This window comes from Poecilia latipinna, unplaced genomic scaffold (genome assembly GCF_001443285.1).
Source record: "Poecilia latipinna isolate Pla-1442-1.1 unplaced genomic scaffold, P_latipinna-1.0 Scaffold98, whole genome shotgun sequence".
In the NCBI taxonomy this organism is placed as follows: domain Eukaryota; kingdom Metazoa; phylum Chordata; class Actinopteri; order Cyprinodontiformes; family Poeciliidae; genus Poecilia; species Poecilia latipinna.
In genome coordinates, this window is record NW_015112714.1 from 145,067 (window position 1) to 159,991 (window position 14,925).

Sequence of the window (14,925 nt, forward strand, 5' to 3'; positions counted from 1 at the left end):
TTTTTTTTTAAGGCGTCTTTTACAACCTGGCTGTAACAGATGAACCCATTTGCGCAGCTGTCCTCCAAAAAGTCATTAAACCTATCATTTGTGCTGGAGAATCAATTTCCGTCCACTATACAGCGCTCACCATATGTTCCCAGTCAAGATGAAGGCATTCTCTTTTTTTTTTAATTTATTTCAGGAACAATAACCAGCTGGTGGCGTTCCTATCCAAGTTCAGAGACCTGAATTTCATTAAGTCCCACGGACGGGACAATGCAAGGTAAGACGTACTTTCTGAATCTTCCTATGTAGCCTCACTTCCAGCAGCCTTCTGCCTCCTTCCCTCTGTCTCTTTTCCCCCCCTATTCGCTCCCACACTTGCAGCTCATGTGCCAACACAACGTGGACACTGAATCATAACACAATTAGCTTCCCATCTGTGGGCTCCATTAATTAACCTTCTTGGTGAGGCGAGGTTGCTGCCAGAGCGCCGCTCGCCGCTGACGCCACCTCGCTCTCTGCCCGGTCGCGCCCTCGTGGCCGGGCCCAGTCATCGCTCAGCACCGTGGGCAGAAAGACCCGAAGCAGCGGGAGCAAATGTCCCGCAAGCACGCATGAGTCAGTGTGACTCAGCGGTACCTTTTCGTGATTGCGGCCGCTGTGTCTGATCACGTGATCCCCTCCGACAGAAGAGCTTCTTGTTTATTAAAACGCGCGCGCGACTAATTAAATCGAACATCTCAACGACCGCATTAATCGCCCCGAACCTCTTTACTACAAAGATTAATGTCTGAGCGCGCGGCACCGGTTCAACACATCGCCATTCAGATGGCAGAGGGAGCAGTCTGACCTGCCTGACCTAAATTTGACTCCCCGCATCCAACACTTGATCTGTTCGCAGGAGTAACACCACCTGCTGTGTCTGTAGGCTGTCACTGTTACTGCAGCGGGTGTAGTGAAATATCTAGTGAGAAGTTGTGGCTGCCCAGCTCTCTGTGCAGCATTTCTGTGTGCATTTTTTGTGCCGTTTGCTCACTTTTTTTTTGTGTTTTTTTTTTTTTTTTTGCATCTTTACAGAGAGGAGTGTCTCTGAAATAGATGGGGAATAAGGTTTGGAACGAGGATGAAAATGTTGTATCCTGTAGTAAAGATAATCGTTAGGGAATAGAGAATAAAATCCACATAACAGTTCTTGATGCTCAATTCTGATCTTTATTTTTTTGGCTTTTTTATTTATACAACTAATTAAACTCGACCAAAATGAGATTTCCGTGTGAACGGTTCACGTCCCCAAAGTGACTCACATGTGAAGAACATTGATGTCATTCAACAAGCATTGTTTACAGACGTCATAATGGATGGAGGAGTTTATCGATCCATTTTGAAGTTCACAGCCAACAATGTCACAAAATCATAACGACACGAAGAAAGCTAATAAGAAAGCGTCACTAACAGCGATGGCTTTTTGTGGAGCATTGACTGCAACTTCTGTAGAGGAATCTGGATGTGTAGTCAGACCCAGCAGTGGTCTGATCGTGATGTGATGATGCGCTTCAGCGACGCACTTCTTTCTTAAGTTCACAATCGTAATTTTCAGTCATCGTTTACATCCCGACTTTCCACATGTGGCTTCGTCTGGTGCCGAATTATGACACGTCTCACATCGATGACATAAAAGTCAGATAAAATGCGGCATGACGGTGAAGGCAGCAGACGCTTTGAAAAAACCCGGATATGAGTCAGTAGCACACATGGAAGTGGCACACATCAGGTCTTTTCGGGGGGTGAAAAGATTGGTCCGTTCAGACGGCGTTGAAAAAGCGGGATATAGGTCGCGTTTTGGGGAAAACCGCAGATTTGGGTCGTATTTGCCTTCTGTGTGAACGGAGCCTTTAGGACTGGTAACCATCACATAAACTGAACCCACATCTTTCTTACAAATGTGGCACCATTTTAAGAGAATAATTGCCAAGGGGGGAAAAAAAAATCTTACACATTTTTGGACTTTTTCTACTATCTTTATCTCGTGAAAGAAGATTTTTGTCCAGTTGTCAGCTGTGTGACCAGACCGTCCTGTTTGTCTCTGTCAGGTTCATCCGTAAGCAGGGTCTGGATCGTCTCTTCTACGAATGCGACACTCACATGTGGAGGCTGGGCGACCGAAAAATCCCAGAAGGCATCTCTGTGGATGGCGGCTCTGATTGGTTCCTCCTCAACCGCGTGTTTGTGGAATATGTGATCAACTCCAAAGACGATCTGGTCACCAACATGAAGCGATTCTACGCGTACACGCTGCTGCCTGCTGAGGTAACACAGGCCAGCACACAAACACACACAAGGTCACATCTTTTTTTTTTTTTTTTTCTCTCTAACTTGCAAGCCCTGCTTTGTATTTGCACCGCATCATTTAACAAACAACAGTCACACTGTTCTCCTTTTGTTAATGTGAGATGACTCAAAGGCGGACACCGAGAGTCGGAGAGACTTAAGATCCTAACCTATCAGCCATTAACTCAGGTTGGGGGGGAAACAACATAAACCTCTGCAGGGAAATTGAATGTTTATCAAGAGCTGTAGTAAATCTATTTTTTTTTCCTGCTCCCAATCTTATTTCCTCTTGTCAAGTGGATTATGTGGGTAAAAACAACAGGCACACGGTTTTTCTAATTTTCCATCTCTTTTATTTTTCCCTCCTTATCTCGCCACCTGTTTTCCTCCTCGTCTCTCAGTCGTTCTTCCACACCGTGCTGGAGAACAGCGCCCACTGCGAGAGCATGGTGGACAACAACCTGCGCATCACCAACTGGAACCGTAAACTGGGCTGCAAGTGTCAGTACAAGCACATCGTGGACTGGTGCGGATGCTCGCCCAATGACTTCAAGCCTTCAGACTTTCACCGCTTCCAGGTAAACGCAACACGCCCCGCCTGTTGTGATTGATCAGCAGCAACACTTGAAGTTAAAATTCATAATAAATGGTGTTTTGGTGCATTTTTTTCCTTCTTCCTGATAATTTCAGTTTTGTAGGATCATTAGTAGTTAAAAAAAAAAAACATTCAAAAATAGTGCAAAGAAAAGATGTGCACCAACTTCAGTTTTGTTTTTTTTTTGCAGATATACAAAAACAAATTTTGACATCAGACAAACTTGGTTGAACTTAACCTGAATGAACAACATTTAAAGCACAGCAGGTCTCACTTGCCTCAGCTGAGGTCAGCGTTTATAACTGAACAACAGGGAACAGATTATTGGCAACAATGACCTCCATAGGAGAGTTTCAAGGCGAAAAACCACACCTGATCAAAAATAACTCAAAATCGCACATCTGTTAGAAAACATCTTGATGATCTCCAACAGCTTTTGGAAAATATTATTTGGCATAACGAGACATCAGTGAAACTTTCTGAAAGTTTTGTGTCCAGTTATATCTGACGTAAAACTCAGCCTGGGTTTTATGGGTCGATAGCAAATCTGAGATTTGTTTTTATGCCATATGCAATTTCCGATTTCAATAAATTTTTTCTTCACTGTTTTCTGTAAAAAAATAAAAAAATAAAAAATACAATGAGAAAATATATTTTAAAAACTGGCTTTTATTTCAATCATTCCTTCTTTAAGCTGTAAAACATGGTGGTCATACAAGCTGCTAGTTGTTGGGGTTGGCTAACATCAGTCTGAACTACGGAAACAAAAGAAGTGCATTGGTTAAAAAAAAAATATCCAGATTTTCAAATTCTTCTACAGTGATGCAAAAAAAAAAAAAAAAAAACTCTTCATCAGGTTGAAGAGACAGTTGCTTTTTGACGTTAAGTTGGTTAGTTAGTTTTGATAACTTTTTTAAGTTAATTTTGAAAATTGCTTTCTATATTTACTCAGCCTTTGTTTCTCTAATCAAACTACGTCTTAATGATCTGAAACACTCAAGTGTAACAAACAAGCAATAGCATAAGTAATCTCATTGGGACAAACTTCACAACAATGTAACTAAAAGCATTTTTTTTCTATCTTATTGCTGATGTTGAGCAAAAGGATTCCACTATTTCTTTCGCTCTTCTCCTAAACTACAAACGTTCAGAAAGGTTATTTTGGTCAAACAAAGGTCGCACAAATAATTACCAACACATATATCAGACATACTCCTGAGGGACAGTTTAAAAAGCTAAAATCAACATAAATAAATGTCTCCTTTTAATGCATGAGTGCAGCATTTAGTAGAAAATCAACAGCAGTCAATCGTAATAAAACGAACCGGTCCTCTCACGCTCGGCGTCCCACAGCATTCACTGTCAATATGTGCAAAATCACATCTCCATTAGGATGACCCTGATAGAGGAGAGAAAAGCAGCAGTAGCTGTAATTAGGTCCTGTTTGCCTTTGGTATTGGGAGACAAAGAGAGAGACAGGGGGGGGGGATTTGGCCAGCTTATCACAAATAAAGTAACTTTGTTTCACTATTTGACTTTCAGGCGGCTCTTAAAACAGAAAAGAACAAAGTAACCATACACAGTCTGCCTTGGCTTAGCTTCATTTTTACTCATATCCTTCATGTGGTGAGTCACTTCATGTGCAGTGCTCTCCAAATACCAGCCATCACACTGACCTCCACGCTCCCTCCGCCAAACCTGGTTGTCTCGCTTCTGTCCCTGGCAGACCAGTGCCAAAACGTTGCCCTGAGCTCCTTGGCGCTGCTGCGGGGTCCGCTTGGCTTTCGACGTGGTGTCAGTGAGGTCTGACCCTGGAAACAAAGCAGCCCTGTGAGAGGACTAACTGATCCTCTTATAAATTATTTTAGTAATGATGTTCATTTATTCATGAACCGCATTCAAAACCCTCGCAAGCTGGACCAACGTCCTGGCCAACCGCAGTGGAGAAAAACGCAGGAGATTAAGCAATGCTAACAAGAAATATCTTGTAAACAATCTTATATCAATTAAGTAACAATTTAGACAGGAAAAAGTCTCAAATAAAGTAATTTTAAAGTCAATTCTCTTGGGGGAACTTGAGAGAGTGTGTGACCTTTTTGTTATCATTTAGTTACAGGTTTTTCCCTGTTATCTCTGGGGGAAAAAAATTACACAGAGTGATATATTGTAATGGTTTATTTCTGTTAACTTTAATGCTTATGACTTACAGCTGATGGAAATCCAAATTCAGTTTTTTCAGAAAATGTAAATATTACATAAAACTTTCAAAAAAGATTTTTTTCACAGAAATGTTATGTTATCCTCATGGATGCACAGATGATGACAGTCAAATTACAGAGTTTATTTTTCTACTTTTGATGCCATCAGTGACATAGCGCCCACCTCAAATTCTGTAAAACTTATGCGCCTGAACAAAAATAACAGGACATAATGTTTTTAACAATAAAATTGCACATTCTACAATAAAGTTTGTGCACCTGCCTGTCTATAATTTGCAAATAAAATACATTATGTAAATTAATTTAGTGTTTTATCCATAACTTTAAAGAAAAATTATAATAATCTAAATTAACTATTTCCAGGGTGCAACACTCCTGTTGCTTTTCAAGATGTATGGAAAAGCTGATTTCATTTCCCATCAAGAATACCTGCTTAGTGGCACTGTGACTGATTGGCCAGCAAACTGTCCTGATTTAAACCTCGGAGAGAAATTATGAACTATTGTTTAGAGGAAGACGAGAGACACCGGATCCGAAAACACTGACAAGCTAAAAGCGGCTTTTCAAGCTCTCTGGGCTTCCTGAACACCTCAGCAGAACAACAGACTGATTGCCTCCACAGCCTGCTGCGTTCTGTAGTAATTTATGCAAAAATGAGTCGCAACCAAGTGTCGAGTGCACATAATGCACATGGACATACTTTGAAGCAGTATGTTCATGTGTTAAAAACTATTCTAATGTAAATATCGCATTTTCGGGAAGCAGAAAATTTAATGGACGACTGCCAAGTCAATTTTCTCAAGATTGTGTAAGCCAGAAAAATGCCAAAATATAACATTTTTGTAATGTTATTTTTTATTATACATTTGTTGTTTTTCTTTGTTGATAAATTGAAGTTTGGTTTTCATTAGCAGTAAGCCACAATCATAAAGATTAGCAGAAACAAACGCCTACAATGTGTCAGACTCTGTGTATTTAATTTGTATAATACATGAATTTGAAGTGAATCGCTAAAATAAAGAACTTTTTTGTACTAAGATGTACTTTAGCATGCTTCAGAATAAACGAATCAGTTCTTTCAATCGACTCCACAGAATGTGAGCCGGGGGCCCCTCCTCACTCTGGAAGCATATCTATGTTTAATTTAACACCTCCGGCTTGCCGTACATCATCCCACACTTACTGCTACATGAGAAAAAAAAACTGAATTCCAAGAAAATGAGCAGCCACCTCATTAGGTCTCCTCTTTTATCGGTTAAGGTTTTTTTTTTTTTTTTTGCAGGTAACACCAACGTGTTTGGTACTGCAAGATAAATAGTTTGATGTCTGGGACTAACATTAGATGTGTTTGTGTCAAAGCCAAGCTGTGGAGGAGGCAAATTTCATGATGCATCATCAACCACAGAATAAGCGACGTGGCGTGGACAAAGAAGTGGAAAAAGATGTGGATGAATCGGAGGCAAAGACCAGACTCAGACAGACAAAACGGGGGCATGTTAGATGAAAGTTTCTGTTGAATCACACTTTCCAACTCTGCCCAAATTTACATGCAGATAGCTGGGAAATAAGAGATTTTCTTTTCTTCCCTACCTATCTTAAATTACAATTGATCCTGAAAGTTTTTCTTTTATTAACTACAACATCAGGCAACGATGTTGTGAGTGACTTGCAGTTTTCGTGGTGAATTTCAAGTCAACTGGGTGGTGAGGGTTGAAATGTTTGTATGTGGATATCCTCTCCGGGCTCCGATATATTCATACACTGTTCCTAATATTTGAGTAAATATGCCTTTGACAAGCAGCAGCTCGACTGCAATGCATTAGTGCCACAGGCAGGCAGTGAAATAGACCCTCAATATGATACTACCACCACCGTGCTTGGCAGTTGCTATAGAGCTCTTAGGTTTTGAAATATCCTCTATATTTCAGTTTAGGTTAGACTGATGGGACAAAAATCCAAAACACAGATTAAAACTGGCTTTAGAAAATGCAAAACAGTCTTATACTAAACTACTGTAAGTAAATAGTGAAAGAACTGGATGCAATCATTGATCAAAGCAAAACAAACCTGTTTAAATAAGCTGAATGAGATAAGGGATAATATAAATTCTTGATTTAAAGTTAAAATATTTTCTTAACTTTTCATTTTTTAGATATCTATATAGATTGTGTACACCAGTGGTTCCCAAACTTTTTCTTCTGCGCCGCCCCCAGTGGTTTCCAAACATTTTCTGCGCCCCCCCTATGGATTACAAATGTCTGTCTGGTTGACCGACGCGTGTGACGGGAGGCATTGACTTTTTTGGGGGCAAAATGAATGTATGTAGCTGAAAATAGACACCAACATCGGTAGCCTACAAGGTACTTGGTACTTGTTAAGCTTAAGGTTCTGTATTGATATTAGCTAGTCATCTTTTAGCTAACATTAGCTAGTCATCTTTTAGCTAACATCAGCTAGTCATCTTTTAGCTAACATTACCTGCATCCAGCAGCTTTACTCAACTCAGTCGGTTAGTTTGGAGGGAAAAACTGTGAAAAGTGAAAAGTTCTTTGTGTTTTGCTGGTTTGCTGCCGTGATTCTAACACAAACCTACGCAGCTCCGCCCAGCAGCAGCAGGTCTCCTTCACAGGTGTAAACCCAGCGCAAGCGTCGTAGCGCTCATGTTGCGTTTAAAGGCGGCTCGGAAAAACAGGTTACAACATGTTAACAACGGATTAAACAGTTTTAACTGCTGATAAAAGTGACGGAGGACACAAATATGGGAAGTGTGGAAGCCTCTACTGTATCAAATTTACAGAGGAATAGCAGAGAGTTGGCCATTCTAAGGTAAAAACCCAGCGCATACAGTGTTCATGTTTTGTTTTTTTTTCATCCAGACGGCTTCCCGCGCCCCCCCTGCAATGACACAGCGCCCCCCCTAGGGAGCGCGCCCCACAGTTTGGGAACCTCTGGTGTAAACATTTAACACCCTCAGTGTTTTTTTTTTTTTTTCAGTTTTTCTCATAGCCATTTTTGGTTATACTGACACATTACCATTGGGAGCCTTTAACACAAATGTATTTGCAGATTGAAAAGTGAGACCAAATAGAGGGCAATTTTGATTTAATACAGATTCTAATTCATTCACAAATCTCTAAGAAGACGATTTTTCTCGTTTTCGGTCTGCTGCCTTCAGCCGCCCCCCTACTCAACCTCTTATCAGCATTTTTTTTTCCCTCTCTCTCTTCTCTGCCCACCTATCACTTCCACACGTATCTCACACATCACATTTCGTTCCCCTCACATCCTGGCTCACCACCGTTTAATAATCTTCTCCTCTTTTTTTTTCTTCTCTTTATCTCCTCTGTCCCTGCTTCGCTCCTCTGCTCGCCTCCCGCCTCGCTCTGCGTTTCTGCAGCAAACGGTGCGGCCCACCTTCTTCGCCAGGAAGTTTGAGGCCAGCGTGAACCAGGAGATAGTGAACCAGCTGGATGCCTACCTGTTTGGACCGCTCCCCCAGGGGACCCTGGGACTGAACTCGTACTGGGAGAATGTTTACGACGAGCCAGATGGCGTCGCCAGCCTGTCGGACACGCTGCTCACGTATTACCACTCCTTCACGCGGATGGGCCTGGTGAGGGCTGCGGCCTCGCTTCAGGGGAACCCAAACGATCACAGCTGCAGGTTGGTTTTCCTAAAAATGTGTGCGCTTGAGAGGGTAAACAGCCCCGTACATTCACCGATACACACGCATGTAGCTCTTCAGCATTTATTTCACTACCACCACTCTTGTAATTGCTGCTATTATTACACACCTGCAGCTTGTGTTTGTCCAGTTCGTCGTCTTCTCGGAAACCAGACTCACCTTTATTAGCTTTGGAAACCACATTGCGCGGCACATAAATGGCCTTCCGCGTTTCTCCTGGTGCATCGCCTCATAAGATCACATATCATGGAAATAGGATAACAATGGATAGCTTCAATAAGCAACTGGGAGGCCTGGCTAAAGCCTTTCATTTTGTAACACAATATGACACCATCAATTTATCTCTGCGATAATGAGGCTATGTAGGTCATACCGCAGAAAGCCAGCTTGGTCTATTATTAGTAGGAATGAATGAATTTCAGAGTGCTGTAAATACACTGTATGCGGTTGAAATAAAATGAACAAAAGGCTGTACGTCAATTTCATGTACTTGCCTTTTGGTGTCATTTTGTTATTAGTTTGGTTTTCCTTCTTCAAAAAAAATTTTTTTTTCAAACAGAAACTAATTGTGATGCGCTAATCTTGTTTTGGTACCTCCCGATACCAACTTTAGGTAAATTCAGTTTTTATTTTATTTTATTTTTTTTTTATTGAGAATAACAGTTGCAGTAAATTCTTAATTTTATAAGGAACAGAGTTCACATTGTGTGTGAAGGAGGAGTCGCTGTGAAGCAGGGTCTTAGCATAACACATGCGGTTCTTCTGTTAGCATCTTCTGTTAGCATTTAGCCAGGTTAGCTTTCTGTGTGTCTTCTCTAAATATTGTGGGTCCTTACCTGAATCTGAATATTTCCACAAGGCTGCCAACATTTACAAATGCAACAAATTTCATGAATGACAGAGATTTAAAACTCAAAAGGATAAAACAGAGAAACTTTGCAGTTGTTCACTGAGTCTTCCTTTTTTTCTCTGGTAAGTTTTGCTTTCTCTAATAGCCTACTGAACAGCAGACCTGTATGGACCTGTCATAGAAAAGTTTTTTGTATTATTATTTATGAAACACCTCTTATGTCTTTGTGTGTAATTCATTCTTACTTCTCCTTACTGATACTGAACACTGCTAACTTTGAGTCTTCCTCCCTCAGGAACAGCTTCCACATTGACAAGTGTCAACTGGATGTGGTTGCACTTGGTGCAGTAGTCATTAGAAAAAGATGCAATTTTTTGAGTTTTCAAACAACTGGTCAGCGGTCAGGGATGCTCAATCTAAAAATTGTACAGAACACATGCATTACCTCCGGTCGGATCTGTGGTTGCGCTTCCCTCGTATCCTCTCATCCCCTTGACTCGCTGGTCAAGCCTGATCATGATCTTGGTTCTGCTCGACATCACTTCCTGTCAGAGGGGTCTTGTTCCTCTCCACTGTTGTTCAGTTCTTTCACATGCTGAGGGATTAAAACGAAATCAAGTTTTGAAGCAAAGTGCTGTTTTTCTTCACCTGAAACTATCATTTTGTGATTTCTTTAATCAGATTGTTTGAAATTGCATTTTAATTGGACAGATTTTGACTTTGTGCTACTAGTCTGAAGGTGAATATTGCATTTCTGCCTGAAATGAATTGAAGAGTGGTAATCAAACTGGAGCTGGACCCTCTTGTTTTCATTCAAAGTATACGTTTGGTGTGATTTTTATTAGGACGGTTGTGACTAGCTGCCATGACTGATTAAGCTGACTGTAATGTCATTAACATTAAAACGCTTAGTGAATACATCATTTTTATTGGATTATTTTTTATCACTTTGCCTTTACTTAACAAAAATAACCTCAATCTTTTCCTCTCCTTTCTGCTGTAACAACAGGCTGCAGGAATGCGTGCCGGTCATTTCATACATCCGTCGTGGTCGGCTTCACTCATTGGCTGGTTCTTTGCGAACAGCAGATGATAAACTAATGGTTTGGACGCTCCTCACAGGAGCGCAACCATAAAGCATGACCATTTGAAAAAGACACATTTTTGGCTGAGAAATCTACTTAATGGACTCTATGAAGACAGACAGGCACTCTGTCTGCTGTAGCGGCTCGAAAGCAAAGAATCCAAGTCAAGGCGTTTTCAGATAGTGCCATAAAAGAACTCAGGCTTCTTCACATTTCTTACAAAAGTGAAACAAAATGTACCTACAACTTAATTTCTTGTTCTGTTTTTTTACTCGGAAATGAGAACTTTCAAACTCCTGTTTGAAAAAAAGAAGGAAAATTGCTTAGATCACTCTGTTAATCACTCAGTTAATTCATCACTTTGTCCACAGTAGAGCTCATATAAAGCAGGCATTAGATGTGAGACGACGCAAATAAACTGAATTGAGTTGAACTGCTTTTGTTGGTCGTTTTCCAAATGGCCAGTCCACATCATGCTTTGGAAAAGTTTTAGACCCACATAAGTGAACCGACTGTCTCATTTGTTTAGTAAATCTAGGTGGCACTGCAGAAGCAATCACCTCTTTGTGTGATTTCCTCCTCATGTGCAGGAAATGAAGCAGTAGCAAACCCCTCTGCCACCCACTGTCTGGCCTGCAGTGTAAATGTTCTTTAAAATGATGATGAAAGGAAGACAGATTTCATGTTTTCCATACGTCAAAACAAAAATAAAAAATAAAAAGGAATCTGCCAGCTATAGTTAGCTATAGTCTTTTTTTTTTCATTCAGGCACTGGATCTTTTCCATAGAGCAGCATTTCCCAACCCTGGTCCTGAAGACACACTGCCCTGCATGTTTTAGATGTTTCCCTGTTTTAACACACCTGATTCAGATGATTGCAGTTCAGTGAGCCCCTGTTAATCTGAAATCTGGTGTGCCGATGCAGGAAAACATCTAAAACATGCCAGGCAGTGTGTCTTGAGGACCAGAGTACCTAAAAATAAATGTATGGTATGTAGTAGGAGCTGTTCCAATTAGCCTTTCTATTATCTGGTTCAAGCAACTGAATTAATTCATTTGGAGTCGTGACCCAATACTTTTTGGCAACGTAGTGCTTTTTTTTTTTTTTTTTTAATTGAAGCAATGGGGACAGTTGTAAATGGTTAAAAACCCAGAGGTCACAAATGATGTGCGTCTATTTGAGACAAAGTTGTGCATGTGCAAGTATGCAGGTTTGACTAATCTACCCTGAACTCTCATGTAATGACCGCGGGGACAAAGGCGCCAAACTCCCTCATAATACTGCAACAATAAACAAGTTTAGACAAATTTGAACTTTTATTTACCTGTTTTACCAGTTACAACTTCCTGTGAGTTTAAGTAAGTATGTTCTTCTCATATATTCATTTTCTTTTCTTTCTTTTTTTGCTTTGTAGCAAAAAAAACCATGACTCCTCTATATTGCTGTATCATAAATACTAAAAGACCAGAGTCAGAAAACATAACACAGACACAGCAATACAAAGATGGTTCTAAAGCTGTAAAAAATTATCAATGCATGAGCAAAAGCACAAGGTCACAGAGAGAGAACAATAAATGGATAAAAGTCTTATAGATGTAATCTAGTCATAGAGCGGGTTAAAAATACAAAACTGAACTAAAATGTAAAAACAGGTGTTGTTGAAAAATATGCCACGGTGTCATAAATGCAGTCCAGATCCAGAGCTAAATAAAGTCTTAGGGTTGAATCTAATCGGTTTTTCTCAGGTTTATGTTTATGTTCTGGGCTTTACGGCCATTACAGCAATTTCTTTGATTTACAGCAGAGAGCCTGCAGACTCCGAGGAAAAACATCAGAGGGTGAAAGGAGCAAGAATGACTCTCTGCAAAGGGAGAAAGTTAAATGAGAAAACACATAGCAGTATCTTTAGTGACAGGACGTTCATTCATCCTGTTTGAGCTTTTAATCCTGTTTGTCTGTTTTGCTCAGGGACAGTGTGAGTGTTTACATCAGCAAATTATACTCCTACTAAGTGAAACTACTGATAAAAAAAATAAAAAATTGCCGAATCCTGCCACAGTCCCGGTAGTTAGTTGGAGAAGGGGAACATCCTCGTCCTCCCAAGAATAATATATTACATTCTAATGTGAACCATAATTTGAATGCTGCTCTTAGTTCTCTGATACTCTTATAATCCTGAGCTCTCATGGTCTGTGATGAAGCAGGTACGTTTCTAGGTCTTTCATCATTAAGTGAAAATGTTTTTTCACTAACATGTTGTGACAACATTAAACAACACTGAACAGCAGCTCTAAAATGAAAGACCTTCATTGGTATTGATTGGCTGTTCCCCCAAGAGTGGAGAAAAGGAAGACAGTAGATTTTGGCTTAGCGCCCTGTGCAATGTCCATTTCCACTGGGCGCATTTATGCATATTATGTCTGAACTATTAAAAAAAGTAATTAGAAAAAATTTTTAGAGAGGGGGGGGGGTGTGTCAAGGATTTGCAAGTTTTAGCTATTTGCGTGCAGCGGATGAAGTGTATTGAGATGTTTTACAGCTAAATAGACTCTAATCTGTACAAATGTCATACCTAATTTATGTTTTAACAACAATAAAGGAAACATTTTGGAATGAGAGCTACTTTAGCATATGTTTGATAAAAGTTCATGCAAGGTTCATGTGAGAAAAGAGAAGAAAGAAGCAATCAGATTTAAAGGAACCACAATGAATTTATCACATAATGGTGTCAGTAATGGGCTCAGAAACTAATGAACTCACCTACCAACATTTCTTAACTTGGCCTACTTCAGGTAGGGGCTGTTTTTAATTGTTTTAGATTTTGATCTATAAATATAACGAGACAGCAGTTATTTATTTAAAAGACATCTCTCAATAAAATCGACAAGTGCTACAGTTCACATACATCCTGTTTTCCTTGAACAGAAAAACGTCCTTGGAAAGTTTGAATTTCTTTGGATCTTCACTTCCCCCTCTGTAGATTGATACTTCTGCTGCAGTGTGGAAAAGTGATTCTCTAAGGTCTTTAAAAAAAAAAGAAGAAACATTTAGATGTGGTTCTCTCAAAAAATACAATAATTTATTCAGTGCATTCCCTTCTTTGCATTAAAAGCTTTTCCTAATTTAATAATCTCGCATAGATCTCATTGAAACGGATTGGAAGAAGCACAAAAAAAGCTTTAAGAACAATGAGATAAATAAAATAGAGACAAATAAAAATTACACTCGCACATATCTGGCCTCTCTCTGGTGTGTCAGCATAATGACTGAATGTGTAATTAGTCTGGTGAAACGATGCGAGGCCCCGTGCCTTGAGCTGTCTTCTTTATATTTTATCGGTCTGAAATTTTACCAATGAGGCCAAGTGATTCAATCGATCAGGGTTTACCTTGAAGTGTGTCACAGCAAAAAAAAAAGATTACTTAGGACTTTGTTTATAGGAACTGCCTGTTGTGCAAAGTTTGCTCTCGCATGGCAGAGGCGTTTGTTGCTGTGTGCATGCAAAGCATACATCTCGTCTAACAGATGGGTGGCTTGGCTTCTGCATAAGACCGCGGTGAAAGAGAGTAGACGAACAAGGAGAGTGATAGCAGCTTGCTGTGACTTTCTTGGAGAGGCAGGGCAGTAAAAGCCTGAATGGAGCTTCTGTGCAGGTTGCGGCTCGGCCCCCTTCGCTCAGCCTCTCGTATCGGCTTTTTGGAAAGGCAGGTCAGAGAGACCTGAGAGCCGAGGTAAAGCAAGGTGAAAGAAAGCGCAGAGAGCTGTAAGAGGGGGGGGGAAGAAAAAAAATAAAGGAAAGGCGAAAGACACAGAAAACAAAGCAGGAGATTGGGGGAAGTGTGCAATGCAATCCTTGGGGGTGTAAGTATTTGCTGCTCTGCTTGTCAGGGTAGCGTTTGCTAGCTCTGGTTGACTCTTGGTGCTTTAGCTGAATACTGATGAGGCTGCCTGCTGCACAGGGGAGCTGGGGGGGAACACTGTGTTTGTGTTAAGGTGCATGTGTGTGTGTGTGTGTGTGTGTGTGTGTGTGTGTGTGTGGGTGTGTGTGTGTGTGTGTGTGTGTGTGTGCAAGAAAACGTGGAATAAGGAGTTTGGAATACACAGAGATTAGAAATCTGGGTGAGAAGGAGTGAGAACATGAGCAGTCAGCAGCTGTTGAGCATCCCCCCCCCCCCAA

At 40.5% G+C, this 14,925-nt stretch overlaps 1 protein-coding gene and 1 long non-coding RNA gene across 2 annotated transcripts in view; one reads left to right on the forward strand and one right to left on the reverse strand.

The window, feature by feature from the left end:
• xylt1 (xylosyltransferase I) overlaps positions 1-14,925 on the forward strand; it is a 113,530-nt gene that overhangs the window by 70,240 nt on the left and 28,365 nt on the right. Inside the window, exons 5-8 of the mRNA XM_015026335.1 lie at positions 185-265; positions 2,076-2,292; positions 2,715-2,891; positions 8,525-8,790. Of these exons, the coding sequence (XP_014881821.1) occupies positions 185-265; positions 2,076-2,292; positions 2,715-2,891; positions 8,525-8,790 (741 nt within the window). The remainder of the gene's footprint in view (positions 1-184; positions 266-2,075; positions 2,293-2,714; positions 2,892-8,524; positions 8,791-14,925) is intronic.
• LOC106942994 (uncharacterized) lies at positions 3,568-8,694 on the reverse strand. The gene is made up of 3 exons (XR_001423785.1): positions 8,606-8,694; positions 4,585-4,719; positions 3,568-4,307 (listed from the first exon to the last, which is right to left on the reverse strand). It is a non-coding gene; the product is annotated as an uncharacterized LOC106942994 (long non-coding RNA).